This window comes from Callospermophilus lateralis, chromosome 6 (genome assembly GCF_048772815.1).
Source record: "Callospermophilus lateralis isolate mCalLat2 chromosome 6, mCalLat2.hap1, whole genome shotgun sequence".
Taxonomy (NCBI): Eukaryota; Metazoa; Chordata; class Mammalia; order Rodentia; family Sciuridae; genus Callospermophilus; species Callospermophilus lateralis.
The window spans coordinates 146814894-146834352 of NC_135310.1; the positions used below are offsets into that span (position 1 = coordinate 146814894).

The 19459-nt window shown below is 38.7% G+C and overlaps 1 protein-coding gene across 1 annotated transcript in view; it reads right to left on the reverse strand.

Moving 5' to 3' along the window:
* The window catches only part of LOC143402207 (uncharacterized), a 290523-nt gene that overhangs the window by 82843 nt on the left and 188221 nt on the right, over positions 1-19459 (reverse strand). The window contains exons 15-17 of the mRNA XM_076859608.1: positions 13403-13621; positions 10873-11125; positions 4396-4559 (exon numbers count right to left, since the gene is read on the reverse strand). Of these exons, the coding sequence (XP_076715723.1) occupies positions 4396-4559; positions 10873-11125; positions 13403-13621 (636 nt within the window). The remainder of the gene's footprint in view (positions 1-4395; positions 4560-10872; positions 11126-13402; positions 13622-19459) is intronic.

The following is a 19459-nucleotide window of genomic DNA, read 5'->3' on the forward strand; positions in this document are numbered from 1 at the left end:
CTCGATCACATCATGAGACAAGGTCTTTTGTGTCAGGTTGTCTCTGTGCAAAGTTGTCTCTATGCTCCACTGCGTGTCTTCAGAGACCTTCCTTAACCTATCATCCTCCTTTGCTTGGGTTATTGGTAACAGTTCCCTTCCCTGTAGAATTTTCAACTCTGCCTAGAAGTAGATTCAAGCCACAACCATTTTTAGAAGTCACTTTTAAGCGATCTTTTTCTAACCACTGTCCATTTGGAGCAGAGCTCTCAGGAAAAAGAGTGGGTAAGTGCTGACCCTTTGTTCTCATTCTGGACTCAGTTCACCCACTGTGGTTTAGCCTCCATCCTGCAAGGCAATGAAGCCCAAGGCTTCCACCCCACAAAATCATAGCCAATTGACTTGCCTGAGCTCTACATTCATCTTCAAACTTCTTATAGCCTATGTTCCCTTGGCAACATCAAAGATATTTCAAGGTCAATCTGAATGGAAATTTAGCTCATTAACTCCTGAAAGTTTACTTTCTTTTCCTTCTTCTCCTTCTCCTTCTTTTTTTTTATCATGGTACTGGGAATTAAACCCAAACATTCTTAGCCACTGAGCTACATCCGCAGCACTTTCTATTTTCTTTTTCAAGATAGGGACTCACTAAGTTGCTGAGGCTGGCCTCTAACTTACAATCCTCCTGCCTTGTTGCTCGGGAGGCCGTGAGATAGGAGGATCTCGAGTTCAAAGCCAGCCTCAGCAAAAGTGAGATGCAAAGCAACTCAATGAGACCTTGTCTCTAAATAAAACACAAAATAAGGCTGGGGATGTGGCTTAGTGGTTGAGTATCCCTGAGTTCAATGTCCAGCACCCACCCCCCACACACACACACCAAAAAAAAAAAAAAAAAAAGGAAAGAAATCACATCTTTTTCAGTGACCTGTGGAGGACACAGGAAGGAACCATTTTGCAGCCACCATGTGGGGGCTGGCAGCAGAGGGAGCCAATTTCTGGCAGATCAGAGGCTGACCCATTAAATAGTCCTGACAAACTAATGCTGCATGACAGAATATGCCTAAGAGACCAGGAGAAAATCAAGCTTGGATAGAGGTTTTCACAGGGGACTACTGGTCATGGAAACCCACCCAGCTCTTCCCTTCCCCTCCAACCCAGCTGCTTGCAGGACAGGCTGGAAGAGATGCATCTGACCAGGAATTCAAAAGGGTAGAGGGCAGAAGAGATTGAGTTTGGAGACTGAACCCAAGACCAGGAAACATGGGGTTCTGCAGGTAATGGAGTGGACTAAGAACTGGGTCTTCCCCCACACAGGTGGAACTGAGGGATGATCTCTGGGGTACAGTCTTCCAGTGTGGACCAGTAATTGCTGGGCCCTGGAGATGGGCTGATTTAAAATCTGCAGACCAACTGGCATTCAGCAAAGAGCCTGGGGCATATCTAAACCTAAACCCCTGCTCTAGGAGTCCCGCCTCCACGATTAATTCTCTCTCCTTAGCAACCCCACTCTAAGGGTGGAGCAAGCATGACACTCCAGACCAAACCCAGCGGAGAAGAGAAGCTGAAAATCTTTTGCTCTCCAATGGAAACAATTCTTCAACTTTCCATCATTTTTTTTTCTCTAACATTTCAATCCTTTTTGAAACCAGCTATTTTTCATGAATCAGTTTATTGAGAATCAGGATGGCTGGTTAGTATATTTCAGTTTTATTTTGTATTCTTCTGTTTTTAATTTTTTCTATTTTCAAAATTTTTACTACACACACACACACACACACACACACACACACACATTTTTTTTCTCACTTGTCGGTTTCCCTTCATTCTCTTTCTCTCTTTTCTTCTATTGTTCTTCTTTCACTCTTCCTTTATTTTTTTTTTACTTTCTTTCCTTTCCTCCTCCCTCATAATCTTCACATCCTATATCACTTCTGTTTTCTCCTTGTCCGTCATTTGAAATGGCAAACCCTTTTGCAAATTTACTGGGTTTTTTTGTAATCAATAACTGAACATATCATTTCTGTTTATTTTGACAAAACTGCAATTGTCTCAGCAGGAGCTATTTGGTTTAATGCTGCACATTGTTTGCATTGGTTGTGGATATTATTTATCTCCCCCTTAATGGCACGGTACTGGAAACCTTCAAGGACACTATCATTCTCCAGGGTAGAAACTGTGTCACCTCAGATCCATATGGGCTACATGAGTAGACACACAAGCAACATGAAAAAATAAGGGAACAAAGCACCACAAACAAACCAGGATGCTCCAATAACAGGATCCATTGACACCACAGTGGAAGAAATGTCAGAGAAGGAGTTTAGAATGCACTAGTTAAACTGATCCATGACGTAAAGGATGATGTGAGTGAAATTAAGAAAAGAAAATTTCAGACCAATATCCCTGATGAACATAGGTGAAAAAAAATCTTAATAAAAATTCTGGCAAATAGCATACAAAAACATATTTAAAAGATAGTGCACTACGATCAAGTGGGGTTCACCCCAGGGATGCAAGGTTGGTTCAACATACAGAAATCAATAAATATAATTCATCACTTCAGTAGACATAAAAACAAGAATTTCATGAATATTTCAGTAGATGCAGAAAAAGCATTTGACAAAATAAAGCATCCATTCATGTTCAAAACACTAGAAAAACTAGAGATAGTAGAAACACACCTCAACATTATAAAAGTTATCTGTGCTAAACCCAAGACCAACATCATTCTAAATGGAGAAAAATTGAAAGCATTCCTTCTAAAAACTGGAACAGACAAACTGGAACAAACCCTTTTTCACCAATTCTATTCAGCATCATCCTGGAAACTCTAGCTAGAGCAATTACACAGAAGAAAGAAATTAAAGGGATATGAATAGGAAAAGAAGAACTCAAACTATACCTTTTCGTTGATAACATGATTCTATATTTAGAAGACCCAAAAAACTCCACCAGAAAACTTTTAGAGCTCATAAATGAACTCATCAAAGTATAAAACTAACACCAAATCAATTGTGTTAATATACATCAGTGAGGAATCAACAGAAAGAGAAATTAGGAAAACTACCCCAGTCACAATAGCCTCAAAAAATGAAATATTTGGAAATCAACTTAACACAAGAGGTGAAAGACCTCTACAATGAAAACTACAGAACACTAAAGAAAGAAATTTAAAAAGACCTCAGAAAATAAAAATAACTCCCATGCTTTTGGATAGGCAGAAAAATATCATCAAAATGGTCATTCTACCAAAGGCACTGTTCAGATTAAATGCAATTCCCATTAAAACTCCAATGACTTTCTTCATAGAAATCAAAAAAGCAGTCATGAAATTCATTTGAAAAAATAACAGATCCAACACAGGGTGCAGTGGTGCTTGCCTGTAATGCCAGTTGCTTGGGCAGCTGAGGCAGGAGGATCTCAGGCTCAAAGCCAGCCTCAGCAATTTAGCAAGGCCCTAAGAAACTCAGTGACACCCTATCTCTAAATAAAATTCAAAAGAAAAAACGGGGGATCTGGAGATGTGGCTCAGTGGCTAAATGCCCCTGAGTTCAATCCTGCGTACGAGAGAGAGAGAGAGAGAGAGAGAGAGAGAGAGAGAGAAAGAGAGAGAGAGAGAGCGAGAGAGAGAGCGAGCCAAAGCTCAGCAGATGCTTATCTTTACAATATACAAAAAAAAAAAAACCCTCAAGTTAAAAGTTTCATGACAATGATCCTGACAATGACTTCATGGATATGAAACCAAGAAGTGTAGGCAAAAAAAGAAAGGAAGGAAGGAAGGGAAGGAGGGAGAGAAGGAAGGAAGAAAAAAAACAGGGGGGGTTGCACCAAACTGAAAAGCTTCTGCCCAGCAGGAAAAAAAAATCAATAAAAAATGTCTGTCTAGCCCTTTTTACTGCTTGTCTTATTGTTCTTCGCGCGCACGTGCACACACACACACACACACACACACACACACAAACACTATTAAATTGATGACCCTATGACTTGCAGATCAAAGCCAGAGGTTGATTCTTACATTGGTGATTTGGGACAGGCAGTGGGAAGGGTGGGAAGAAAGCAAGTTGGAAGACAGAGGAAAAAAGAATTGTAGACAAGCTTCCCAGGAAATTTCCCAGCCTGTCCTTGGATACCAGGGGATAACTGGTTTCATGTTGATTCTTAGTTTGGAGAAATCAATATAATGATTCACAGTGAAATCAGCTCTCTCTTCCATGGGGGAAATATTTCTGTAAAAGACAAATAATTGTTTGGCTGCTTTTCATGGTGGGTGTTGCCTATCACCATAGACATTGTCACCTGAGTGATGTACAGATGTCACTAACTTCTTGAACCATATTTGCACAAGTTAACTGCATTCCCAGACTAGAAGCTAAACATGCTGAAGAATTAAATCATGGAAGGGAAGCACCTTACCTGAGACAATACAAATACAAAATCAGGGCAGAAATGATGAACAGGAGAATGTAAAGTAGCATCGTGATCATCACACCAAGAATCCCCGGCTGCCTGCTTCTCACAAACACCCAGTAGAGCTTGGCTGCATCGGCCATAGGCATCTCCCCATCAGGTGTAAGCCTCTGACAGAAGAAAACAGATTAAAAGACAAGGGATGGAAAATGATTTTCAACTTAGATTAATATAAAGACACAAAGACTCTATGATACCATAATTTGTTTTTAAATTAAATCTTCTAACAACTAAAAATTGCCAGATCTTTAGCTGCACAAAGGAAAAGAAAATAGGCTAGGGTTTTGCATGCTTGGTTTACTGGGTTTTCCTTATTTTCCCCACTAAGCTTTTAAATGCATGCACTCGACATGCAATTCATGAAGCAAAAGCCATGTTTTATTTATGTGCTATTAACTTCTGAATTTAATGAGCACAAGATATGAAGAAATTAAATATGATGGTGGAAAGATTCCTTTATTTCTGAAGCAGATTTGATAGGAATTTAATTTGTGCTATGCATAAAAGAGATGGCTTATTTTAGAAACTTATAAAAAAGTTATCAGGCTATTTAATATGAGCTTGAAAACCAAAGTTTACATTAATTTAACTTAAAGATAAGCCCCTTTTTTTTAGACAAGGAAAAACATATTCTATATTGGGTTATAAATGAATGCCAGACAATGGGATCTTTAAAGACAAATACAAATTACTAAGGACCTATAGAAACATCATATTGCAACATTGACCTTGAGCTTTATAGAATATGCATTCTTTAGTTGATTCCTATCACACCAACTGGAAGGATTATGGAATACAAATGTTAAATAATGTATCTTTTCTGCAAGACAAAAGAAACAAAAGATTTTTTTTGAGTTTTTTTTAACTGATAAGTATATAAGTAGAGCTTAAAGAGGCACCTTTAAATGTAGTTAATCCAAATCACATATGTGTAAAAGAAAATAGAAGACGAGACAGGTTGATTTGTATTTTCCCTACACCAAATTTTGTATTCGAGCAATGACTAGAATTCAGATGTTATAGCTCTCAACTACTGCTTCTCTGACTACCACAATATAACATTTATTTTTCTGTCATTAATCAGTCTATCTGCAAGGTATGAATCTGCTTCTAGGTCTCTAAGCAGCAGGTGAAAGCTATCATCCATTTCTTCTTTCCCAGATTTTACCTTTCTGCAGTTTCTTAAACATGAAGAAATACGAGATTCATTAACAAAGCAACAAAAACAGAAAGTGATATATCTGAGGTCAATAACATGATCTAATCAAAAGATGCTGGTCACTCATTTGACCCACATATATTGCACACCTACTAGGTGTACTTAAGCTCAAAAGACATAAGGTAAGTAAAATTAAGTGGTGTGTATGTGCATACACCTGTGTGTGTGAATGATATTAAGCATTGTTGTGTTGTTATTTGTAGATATTAATACTTTTTATGATACTATGTGGAAATTAAAGGCTAGAGAGGTTAACTGACTTATCTAGTGGCGAATGGCAGAGCTAGGACAGAACACGTCTTCCCCTGTCTCTGACTCTCAGTCTTTCCACTATTCTGGTCACTTCTAATGGAATGGAAAGGTTTGATGTGTCTCCCAAACACATGTGTTGAAAATTAATGCCCATTCCAACTGTGTTGAGATTAAGGAGAGGTCTTTAGGTCATGAAGAATGGATGAATGCCAATTATAGAAGGGCTGGGGCTGTGCCTTCGATCTCTTATTCTGTTTGCCTTTCTACCATTGATTGACACAGAAAGAAACCTCTCCCTAGATGCTGATTTCTCAGTCTTGAACTTCCCAGATTCCAGAACCATGAAACAATACATTTCTGTTTATTATAAATTACCCAGTCTCCGGTATTTTGTTATAGAAGCACAAAATAGCCTAAGACAGGGATTCTTAAAAATTATTTGTTGAACGATCATGTTTCCATTCTGCTTTGGTCTGCCTTTGTTCCCTGTGTATTATTTTTATCTCACTAAATTGAGGGTAAAAACCTTTATTTATTTTTACATCTTTTATTTATTTTACATCTTTTTATGTATTTTACGTGCGTTATTTATTTTACATCTTTTACAATCCTGGGCAGATATGTGTAATCAATGCATACATACTGATCATGAAAAGATGCTATAGCAAATCTTTCCTCCATTTTTAATCAGGATTGAGGATAAAGCAGAGGAAGTGTTTTTTGTTCTTTTGATATGGAGTCTCAAACTCCTGGACGAAGAGATCATCCTGCCTCTCCCTACTGAGTAGCGAGGATAATAGGTGTGCACTACTGGGACTGGCTACAGAGGACAATTTTGTATTCAGTGGAATTGTAGTACATAGTACTGGAGGAATGCACTCCCAACCTCTGAGCCTGCAAATTTAGAAACTGATGGAGCATTGTTAGCAACAGCACTGGTCAGTGCTTCAATCTGAAACCATTCCACCTGTCACATCTCTTTTAAGATCCCTGGAAATGAAATAATCTCAGAAAATATCAGCAAAATTAAGTAGCATCTCTCTTGCTGATTCAAATGCAGATAATTCTCAGATTCACCTGCTAAGAAAGTCCATACTTTAAAGGTATAGAGTCTGGCAACCCAAGTCAATGAGTGACATTCAGTCTACTACCATGATCCCAAACTTTAACGAAGATCAGAATCTCCATTAAAATCCATTCTGCCAGGCCTCTTTCCCGAGTTTCTGACTCAGTAGATTTTGTGCAGGGCCCATGATTTTGTACTTGGTGAACCAATGACTTAGATTAGTACTTCCCAAACTTCAGTGTGCTGTCAAGTGACCCAGAGAGCATGTGAAAATGCATATTTAAATTCAATTAGTAGGTATGCCCAAGAGCCTTTCGACAGGTGCCCTGGGGATTCCAGGGCTGCTGATCTGTGGAATGCACACAGCTGTAGAGATTTTTTTAAAGGGTAGCAAAATATATGTCATTGGCAATGAGACATGATGGATTCGAACTGGAGAATCAATAATTTGGGGAGACTTGGGGAGACTTTTCCTTCCAACTGGAAAGAGAGAAGGGTGCTCTGTTCATCTCTTAGAATCCAAGTCAGTTTCATCAGGTTACAGACCTCTGAAGTGGTTCTGAGATGACCAGGCTGGAGGCTGCTTTCCTGCAGATTACATCAGAGGCCCCAGAGAAAATTAAGTCTGCTCATTTTGTCAGCTGCCTTGGATACAGTGGACTGGTTGGCTATGAAACCGCCCAAGGGACATGATTGAAATAAGAAAAACTCTTCCATGAAGCCTATAGATGTTCCTTCTAAAGAGTCCTAAGAAGATCATAAGGGACAGCTGCTCATTGCCCCCAAATGACTTCCCTTGTGGCTTTGTAGTAGGCTCAGTCCTAGTACCACATTTGCTCAAAGTGCACTATCAGGCCTCTGGGAACAATTGTGACGTGCCATGGGATATGGTCCCTCCAGAATGCAGATGGCACCCTCCCTACGTCTCTAGCTCAACAAACCTTTATAGCTCAGCCTTCTCCTTGCTAGACTGGAGACTGAGAGAGGTAAGAATGTCGGCAGAATCCAGCTGACTCCAACCCTGTTCACTCAGCATCAGAATGAGGCCAATCAGCAGTGTGAAGACAACTTGGAGATGGGGTAGAAAACACTCATGGCCTAAAAGTCTCCTTCTTTTGCCATGTCATCAAGGTGTTCAGTGGTACTGAGGTTTCAGAGAAGGGTCACATGCTGACACATGGAAACAAGCCTGCCTTTCGTGTACAGATGAGCTTTCCTTGGCATATGGTATCTACCTCCAACTCTAGCAGCAGGATCTGTGTGCCCTGCTCTGAGTATATTTCAATAATGTAAAATGTCTACCTGAAAGTGTCTGTCAACATTTGCATAGGTCCCCCAGTTCTAAGAATTTCTAGCAGAGGTTGTTTTCACTTCAGAAATAGATGCAGTCAGAATTCTCATATGAGACCTGAAATGATACCAGTAGACTCAGAGCTTCAAGGAGCCCAGTTTGGTTGAGAACATCCCAGGGATCCTCAGCGACTGAAAGCTCAGCCTAGCACATGGCAAAGGGAAGGAAAAGGCCACCTTGATAAGGCAGCTAGCACCGTGATGTGGTCCACGGAACCAGTGTCATTGGCATCATCCAGGAATTACAAGAAATGCAGAACTCTGAGATTCAGAGTGAGCATTTTAATTAGCTCCCCAGTGGGCCTGCAAGCCCACTAAGGTTTGAGAAGCACTGCCCTAGCATACCATAGCTTGAGAAGGGATACAAAAAACGGGACTGAATTCTGCTGATCTGAGCTGCCTGTTATAGAACGCAGGATAGAATGTGTCTCAATGAACGTGGTTTGCATAGCACCTTGGTCTTTAGTTCTAAAAGCACATTAGAAACCATAGAATTAATTTCAGAGACAATTGATAAGTAGAGTCCATCAAAACACCCCACCTCTACAATCTGTTTGCTATAGTAAATATAGATGACATACATATACACCAATTGTGAAACTTCTTTTATGTGCTCATGTTATATAATTTAAGATAATTTATAAAAGGATATTCAATCATATTGATTAATTTAAAGTATCCACTTGCTCCCTTGCTTAGGGCTGTATTTTATGACCAGGTCCATTGTACAAAAATGTAGTAAAAAATTTGAATTTCCTTTATTTTGCCTATTAAAATCACTTAAAAGTTTGTTGACTTCAAGATAAAGTAGGTTTTGGCTTGAACTATTCCATTTTTTTGCCAATATCTTCAATTTTGTTGATAATCTAATATAAAAATCTGGATAACTTAAACGAAACTTAAATAAAGTTTGCTAAATTACAGGTTGGGGGTTATGATTAATAGGCAAGGGAGGAACATAGGTCCCCTGAGCTTTGTCTATGCTGAGTTTGTAACTTGCAAGCTATTCTGGTATTTCTGGATCCTCCCAGTCTGCTTGTTGGAACTTTCCAATGCAACTATGACATTAGTAGTTCTCAAACTGTGGTCCCCAAGCCAACGATATCATGGGGGACTTTTTCAGAATATAAACTTGGGCCTTACTGCAGAACTACAGAAACTGAAACCCTGAGGTAGGCCCAGAAATTTTCTTTCACTAAAACCTGCAATAAATTCTTACATGCAGAAGGAAGTTTGCTATAACACAGCAGCACTTACCAGGAAATCACAGGACTTGCAAATCCAAAGCAACTAGAGATTTAGATTTGGCAATAAATTGACACTAATACCCATATCAACTTTGCATCAAATTACAGTCCTGGTCTTCATTAATAAATGAAATATTTTGATGAAATTGAGTGATTATCATTGGGTATGGGATACATGTGAGTTTACAAAGCTATATATTGACTCAAGGTTTGAAAAAGAAATTTTAACATAATGAAAATAAGCACCAACCTCATAATTCAGGTGTCTTGGTTTTATCCTGGTTACTGTCTGAGCTGCCCATATGGCTTTAGATAATTAAAGGAATTCTATGTGGCTGGTTCCTCCCCAAATAAGCATAATACTTGTGCTACGAACTTCAGTTTTGTCACAAATATATAATCAAGCAAATTATATGAAGATGCTTAAAAAGTATAAAGCACATAGATCATCGTGTACTTTAGCATATATTCATAACCATCAAATCCTAGAATTTTGTTTTAGGGTAAAATTGCACTTTTTTTCACTTCGCAACCACCACAAAAGTCAAAATAAAGCTCTATAGGGTGAATTTTAAAAATGTATTTCTTGGAAAATTTGTAAAAATGCATGACTTAGAAATGTTTTAAAAACTCTCAAAGTTCTCTGGTATAGTTATTACACAAGACTATTATGTCATAAGTCAGATAAATAATCTATCCAGTTAAAGGAACTATTGTAAACTTTTTTGGAAAGTTTGCCTGCAAAAATCTTTAGTATTAGCCTGTCACAGTGATGCCTGCCTGTAATCCCAGAGGCTTGGGAAGCTGAGACAGGAGGATTGTGAGTTCCAAGGCAGCCTCAGCAAAAAGCGAGGTGCTAAACAGCTCAATGAGACCCTGTCTCTAATAAAATATAAAATAGTGCTGGGGATGTGGTTCAGTGGTTGAGTGCCCCTGAGTTCAATCCCTGGTACAAAAAAAAAAAAAAAAATAGTATTTTAAAACTATCCAAGTTATAAAATATAACTTCTTTGTTATAATACAACTTCTTTATAATAATTTTGAAGTTTGGGTGTGAACTTCTATATGATTGCCTACTTATTTTAAAAGTGTTTATTGAAGAGAGTTAAAATTAAACTAAAATTGACTATGTTAGACACCCATTTTATTTTGATGAGAGAAGACACAATAACTTCAATTTAAGATGAATATTGAACATTCATCATTATCGAAACCATGTCAACTGATTTATGTACTAAAGCTAAATTCTATGTCAAGAACTCATCTCCTGATTATTTTATTTGACTTACCCCCAGGAAAGTATCCACTATAAACACCGCCAGTGGGTCCAGAACTGTCCATAGTCCCATGGCGATGATCAACTTTGACAAGGCGTCAGGGCAGGAGGCAAACAGCAGCTGACAGCCCCATCTGATCAGAACCAAGAGGAATATGATTGCGTTCAGCATCAAGGGCCCCACCACAACCACAGGCAGCTCCTCTTCCATGCGAAGCAAAGAACTTGGGTAGCAAAGCTCAACTGTGTAGGGGTAAAAGTGGAATCTGCAGGAAAACAAAGCAATCACATGCATACAAACAGGAAGGAAAATGCCCATTGACTAGACATTCTACATATACTTAAGAGCATCCCCAAATTGTAAGAAGTCTTTATCTTTTCCTGACCCTAGAGTACCACCTAAACACTTCACCTTCAAGGAACAGGTGAATTCTACCTGGTTCATAATTAATACAGAAATGATTTAACCATAGAAAGTATGTCACTTTAACCCACTGAGCAGAGCAGTCTAGAAGCTAAGAGCTTCCCTGTAGTGTACAGTACTGATTAGTAGGCTATTTGAAATGCAAAATATACAGTGGACTTTCTAATGAACCATAATCGAACAGAAATGAGATTCAACCAAATATTCTTCAGTTTTAGTGTAGGCTTATGGTTCGTCTAGATAGAGTCTCAAATACAACAACAATAATACCACCATCACTCACAACCAAAATTTTGTAATGAGAAGTCAAGTTCAGCTGGGCATGGTGGCACACACCTGTAATCCCAGCGGCTGGGGAGATGGAGGCAAGAGGATCACCCGTTGAAAGCCAGCCTCAGCAAAAGCAAGGTGCTAAGCAATTCAGTAAGCCCGTGTCTAAATAAAAAACAAAATAGGGCTGGGGATGTGGCTCAGTTGACACAAGCTGAGGACCAAGAGGCTAAGTCCAAGCAGAGTCCACCCAGACTTTGGCACCACCTCTCTGTGCAAGCTGAGACTTCTTTCATGCAATTTTTTCTCCGGAGTCTCAGGCTGAGTAACACTGTTTCATCGTTATTTCTGTTCCTGTATCCTACTCATCAGCACTCTGCTAAAGAGTCCTTCTTTATATCCATTCTTTGACTTTTGCTTCAAAGGGAGTTTTATGCTTTGTTCTCACACTGCTATGAATTTCAAATCACACTGCTTAGCACAGAACCTGACACACAGAGAGCATGAAAAAAAAATGCTCATTGTGTTGTTATTGCTGTGTCTCACAACTAAGATGTGACAAAGGGCTATTATATAATTCAAGCCCATGAACCAAGAGGATAGCCAGAAAAACATCTTAAAATATCTTTTTTGGTTTTTGGTGGTAGGGAGTGGTTAGCAAGTGGTTCTTTACCACTGAGATACATCCCCAGCCTTTTTTATTTTTATTTATTTTATTCTGAGACAAGGTCTTGCTAAGTTGCTGAGACTGGCCTTGAACTCGCGATCCTCTTGCCTCAGCCTCTCAAGTTGCCAGGATTATAGGCATGCGCCACTGCAGCCACCATGATATCTTAGGGTCCTCGGTTGCTTAAGAAATTGGTTAAACTGGTCTGTCAAGTTATTTTTTGCAGTCTCATTTTATTAACAACTAATAAAAATAGGCCTTCCTTTTCCACTGAAGAATAAAAGAGCAAACACTGAAAAGCAACTACCCCAGCATATAAGATTTGTCTTTTTGGCTTCAGAAAACTTGATGAGGAAGAAAAAAAGGCAGAGAAGGAAGATGACCCATGTAAAAATTCCTGCTTAAAAATCAGTTATTCAGTATGTAGAAATTTGCATAATCTATACCATACATATTTGTGATTTAATTCTGTAAAACTATCAAAAACTTGTTGTGCACACAAATGTACACAGATATTCCTCTTCATAAAGTCTTAAAGTTCTTTTCAGTCTTCTTAATTGAAAATATACACACATCTTTATTTTTATCTGCACCATCTACATTTGAGAAAAATGAATTTTACTTGTACCGTTATCTATCTGTTTGTCTATCTACAATGTCTATGGAATCATGTTTATGGAGAGATAACCTTTAAAGTGTCATCTTTTTCTATAGGATAATGGCCCAGAAAGCTGCCTGAGCTTGAGTTTGGTAATTGTTTGGATTCAATCATTTTCGTAGAAGAGGCAATCTTTGCTGCTAGGAACATAGATAATAAATCAGACTTATGCTACTTCTAAAATACCTTCAGCCTAAGTCACTCTGATAAAATCAAAATAGAATAAAAGATTGTTGTTCAATTCCTCTTTGGGTCCTGCTCCAATATTAGAACATATTTGAATCTGCTAAATTTTAAATAAATATTGATGTACCTGTTACGTATTTGTATGCACACAACCAACCATAAGATGAAAGTATAACTGTAATAAAAGTTCTTGCTCTCTAATACAGACAGTTTTGCCTTTTCAAATCATACCTGCATTTTAGGTCTTCTGGTAAATGGATGGGAAAAGTACTTTGTGCTCTCATTTGTCCGATCAAGATGAAAATACATTCCTTTGTTGTTCAGGGGAAAGTACTCACTTTGTAACTGGAGTTGAAATGGCCCATAGGAAAAGCCACTGGCCAAGGTAATGCAGGTAGAGCCTCAGGAACCAGAGAGATGCCATCAGCAGGATGATGTACCAGAAGCCCTGGCTCTGCCACTGAGCTAATTGAAGTTCTGAAAACACCAACACCAGCGCAAAATGGAGATGCTGGAAGAATTCTCCAGATCCCCGACCTGCAGTCACTGAAGAACTGCTACAAAACCAAGAAGAAACAGGTCAATCCTGCGCTTACAGCAAAACCCAATGTGAAATATTCGAACAGTAACAAGGAAGACACTGTGGCAATAAAATTAAATACAATTATTTTCAAATACCTGGGACTCAAAAACATTTATGTTTCTTTTTTGCGGTAATACATGACCAAAAGGAAACCTAAAGAAACATGAATTAGGAAACTACAAATCAAAACTGCAAATGAGATAGGACTTCATACCCATTAAGATGGCCATTAAGAAAAATAAAATAAAATAATAAGCATTAGTAAGGATGTGGAAAAGCTGGAATCTTCGTGCATTACTGAAAATGTAAAATTTCCACTATGGAAAAGATTATGGCACATACCACCCAAATTAAAAATATAGTCACCATGTGAACCAGCTATCCAACTTGTGAAAATACATCTAAAAGAACTGAAGGTATAGAAATGATATTTGTTCATCCCTGCTCGTAGCTACATTATTCACAATAGCCAAGATGAGGAAAAACAAGCGTCCATTGGTTAATGAATGAAAAAACAAAGCATGATATTCACACAATAGAATATTATTCAGCTTTGAAAAAAGAAGGACATTCTGACCCGTGTACTACATGAGGGAGCCTTGCAGACACTGGGCCAGGTGCAATCATCCAGCCACAAAAGCACAGACACCAATGGCTCTGCTTCAATGAGGTATCTATAGTAGTTAAAAATCACAGTAACGGCAAGTTGAATGGGGGTTGCCTGGGTCTGAGAAGAAGGGAAACAGGGATGTGCTGTTTAATGGGTATGGAGTTTCAGTGTAGCAAGATGAATAAGTTCTCCAGATTAGTTCCATAGCGATGTGAGGAAACTTATCTATACCCTTAAAAATGATTAACATTGTAAATTTTATGCTGTGTGTATTTTACCACAATTAAAATGTTTTAAAATGAAACATGGAAACAAACTATTATAAACATTGGACTTCTTTAATTTTTCGTAAATTTTTAAAGTCTAGAATATACCCCACTTATCTACCCATTGTGATCATTCTTCATGACAACAAAATTTATTTTTATGTGACTTATTAAAGATTCAATGTTTCACATTCAAAATTGAAGTGAGTTATTAATGTACTCCCAAAATGCTTAAAAAAAATTCAAAACTTAAGAAATATGTTATTCCTTGACACATTATGGACATTTTCTGTTGAAACTAAGTAAGTACAAAGTATTCAGGTTGAGGATTAAGAGCAAGCTTGTGTTCAAAGTTTTCAAAATCATAGTTTTTTTTTTTTTTTTTTTGAGAAGGAAGATGGGGAGGCCATCTGAAAATGACCGCTGTCAGTCAGGAATTGTGCTCTCAAGAGTGTGTGTAGGTAACAGTGTTAGTGTGGCATGGGGAACTAAAAATTCTGGAACCTGTCCGTTTGGGTGTAATTCTCTACGCTTTGTTTCCTCATATGCTAAAGAAGGCAGGAACAGCACCTTCCTATCAGCGTCAGCTTGATGACAAGGTCCACAGGTGGAAACCCATCTGCCAAGTCTCCCTGTCTCTTCTTCCTGTATTTTCCAATGTGACTCTGAAATAGTCTGGGCTTCCATCAAACCCAATGAATACAGGAAACTTAGGTAAAAATGAAATGATTCCTTTTATTTTTTTTAAAAAGTGATATAAACATGTACATGCAAATATCCACTATTTAATTAAAGCAGGGAAACCATTAGTATATGTCATGTATTTAATTAAATTTGGAATTGTTCTTTATAAGAACTAGGCTCTAAATTTCTGTGTGAGCGTGTCTAATACTTTTAGAAAGATTTTTTTCTAGGATGACTCAGTTATTTCCTGAACCAAAAAGTGCTCTAATAATAAACATGTCACCAAAGGAGAAACTAGTACTGGAGTCAGTAGTCCAGTGACGTAGGGACCAAATCATATGTCAGGGGCCAAGCTAGCTGCAGAACAGAGACGTAACTCACAGACATATTCAAAAGATTTGACACAAGAAAGCTCATCGCTCCCTAATGATGATCAAATATGATGACAATCCTTCCACAGGAAGAGAAGATAAGTGAGGAAATGGGAGTCTGACAACAGCAACATCAGCAAGCAGACAGCGTGATGACAGCCTTTTGGTCTGCACAGGAGGGACATGACATGACATTGACAATTCCTTTTTGCTGTTCATGAAGATGTGAAGCATTACCTCTCTGAAAACCAGTGTTACACTGAGCATGCTTTTCACCTACACAAATGAGGGACAGTTACCCAGGAAGCAGACCTCCGAGAGGCTTTGCTTTACACACAGAGATAGAGCCAGGGGACCACAGCTCTGAGAGAAGGATCCCAGAATGCCTTGCTGCATTCGCCATCATGTGAAATGAAACCCAGAACCTTCTACACAGCTAAAGCAAAATATCCTGAACATGATCTCCCTTCCAGTTAATTATTCTGTCACTGTTTTGCCTCTTCAAAGGGAAGAGGAAATTAAATACAGACTTGGCAGTGTGTTGTTTGCAAAAAACTGGAAAATCTCAAGTGATGTAAAACAGAAAAGACAGTAGCTTCTTTGACCTTTGGAAAATTCCACTGTTCTGTATCCTTTGACATAAATGACTAAGCAGTTGAAGTGCTCATGCACAGAAACCACTATAAAATCATGCTTTCACCATTAGTTTCACTAATAAAACTGTTCTCCACCCACACTCTGAAATGCATAATTTTTGTTGTTTTTTGGTTTGGGGGCCTTTTGGTATTAGGGATTGAACCAGGTGTACTTTACCACTGAGCCACATCTCCAGCCCTTTTTATTTTTTTATTTAGAGACAATCTCTCTTGAAGTTGTTTTAGGGCCTTGCTAAATTGCTGAGGCTGTCTTTCAACTTGCGATCCTCCTGCCTCAGCCTCCGGAGCCACTGGAAATACAGGCATGCACCGCTATGCCCGGCTGAAATGTATATATTTTGATTTAGAAGAAATAACATCAAAATTTCGCTAGGGTACAATTTATACCTGTTTCATAATGTCCAATTATCTCATTGCTAGTCAACGCATTACTAATATTTGTTTTTATTCGTGCCACAATGGTAACCACATCATGCCGATTCAAAGAATTAGGAAAAATCTTGAATCCATCATTAGGAGCTTAAAATTTAGATACTGCAATATTCAAAATTGAATTGAACAAAGGGAATCAGGTGTATTCTTATAAAGAAAACAGATACGGCAACAAGGGATCATTTTTGAATTTGCACCTGAAATTTCACTGTGGACTTTTATAAAATTACATCCACAACCATCTTTCCACATATCGTTCTTGAAATATATTTCATTCAAAACAACTCTGCTTCCATGTTTCAAAACTGTCTTGAAAGAGCATCTTTTTTTTTTTTTTTTTCATTCTTGTCAACATGCAAGGCGTATTACGAGAGGCAGGGCCACTGTGAGATCTCTCCATCCACATTTCCACTGCTCATTCCTTTCTCTGTAATCTTTCTTGGTTATGTACCAAAGAGTATGACCATCAAAAGGATAATAAATGGCCTCTGCCACTGGGGTGTGTAATACGTAGAGTGGGAATTGATTTGTTGGTTATGAAGGAAGCCGTAGAGCACACAGATCACCGCAAAATCACATTGAGGCCAGCAGTTACTCCTCGGTGCATGCAGACAGCTCCTCTAGAGCTCACGGGGTGAGCTGCCAGAGGGGGAGAAGAATGGGGAGGTCATCCAGTATTCAGCTATTAAATGAAACCTATTTCTCTGAACTTCAGCCACATTTCATATGACACACATATATCCCCCCTTGCATGCACCGTCCTTACGGAGACCTGGAATCCAACAAGATTTCTACCATCCATCAGTGTAATAATGTAACATAAAGAAACAAAATTGCTTTGGAAAAAAAAAAACACAGAATGCATTCTTAAATCCTCTTCTATAATGAACAGAGATCCTTAAGGAATTTGTATATAATGAAGATTTTTTTTTTTACTCATCTACTGTGCATGATAATTCTTATTTAAAAATCATTACCAATAGATGGCACTAAAATTTCCACATTTCCTTCCTCTGGCATAACCAAATATGTGCCAGATGTAGCATTTTTTAAAAATTAAGATCTTTTAATTATGATTATCAGTAAATAGCTATTTTATTAGGTTTTTGATTTTTTTTTTATTTTTCACAATAGTCCATTCATCACCAGGTTTTTGAGCATGGATGTCCTCAAAGAATCTGAGGCCTTCTGAGATGTATTATTCAGCATTTTAGAAAGTCACTAAATTGAAGCCGGTGTGGGTCGCACATGGTTCTGTTGGAGAAGAACTCCTCATGTTCCCTTAGACTTTTGCAGAAGCTAAACTAAAGCCCAAACCCAGTTAAGTGATTTGCCCATGTTAACACAACTAGTAACAAAGAAATTTCCCACCACATTCTCCTGCCTTTCCATTAGGACTTTTCATCTCCACCTTCTGAATTCAGCAGAAAACACCAGGAATAAGAAATTTTAGGATATTGTGAGCACCTTTGCCTGAAACCTGAAAGAAGGAAGTGTCTCTTCCTTTGTAGGCGCTGGTGGAATTGGATACAGTACACTCACTCAACAGGTCGCCACTGAATGAAATACCTCATGCCCCAAGATGGTGCAATTGGCAGAATAATACCCCCTGCCAACATTACCTGCCTTAATCCCTGCAACCTGTGATTATGTCCAATTACAGGGCAGTGGGGAATTAAGTTGCAGAAGGAATTAAGTTGCTATACCGAGGAGCTTAAAGTAAAGAGATTATTCTGGATTATTTGGGTGAGCCCAATGTAATCACAAAGGTCCTCAAAAGATGGAAGAGGGTAGCAGAAAAGACAGAGAGAAAGAGAGAGAGCCAGAAAAAGGGCAGTGTGAGAAAGAGTTGGCCTGAGTCTGTAGGCTTTGAAGATGCAGGTGAGCCAAGGAATGAGGACAGCCTCTAGAAACTAGAAAGGGTAAGGAAACCTCCTTCCCTGGAGCCTCCAAAGAGAACACGTTTCCGCTGACACCTCAATTTCAGCTCCATGAGGCACATTTCAGAATTCTGACCTCCAGAACTCTAAAACAATAAATCCATGTTGTCTTGAGGTCACAGGTTTGTATAATTTGTTCCAATAGCAACAGAATACTCGTACAGATGGCTTCCATCAATAAAAATAGCACTGTAGCACTGTTAGACCCACAGAATTTTTTAGTCTATTGGGAGAGACACACAAGTGAAAAGATAAATAAAATACAGAGATCAACCCAGCGTGGGAAGTCCTTTGACAATGTACAAAGTGAAATCAGAAAACAAAGGAAGGTTCCTATATGTAATTGGGCCAGAGGAGCCTCTATCTCTGAGCTCTCTGAGGTGATAAGGAACGAGACACGAGAGTGGGGTGTGGGGCAGGAGAGCTGGTTAGGGGCATCCCATTGTATCTTCAGTCTTCAGGGGAATGAAGTCTAGATTCTCAGACTAAAAATAAGTTGAATTGGTGGAGAAAGTCCAAGATGGAAACACGGTGTGAATCTGGAGCCATGGTAGGGAAGGACGTGGGAGGAAGCCAGGTCGGTATGTGACATATTCAGGAGTTTAGACTTTATCCAGACACCATCGACAGCCCTCAGATGATTGGTGGGGCAGAGAAGGATATCACATTTGTATTTTGGAAACATCACTCCAGTTGCAGGATGCATAAAGATTTGGGACGAAAACCTCGATAATGACTTACCAGTGCTGCTCAGCTCTGCATCTTCCACAAACATGGGCAGGAGGTAGTCTTTGCTGTCACAATAATATGAAGGATGGCAAAGGCACTAAGCTTCCTGAAATGTCATAGGAGT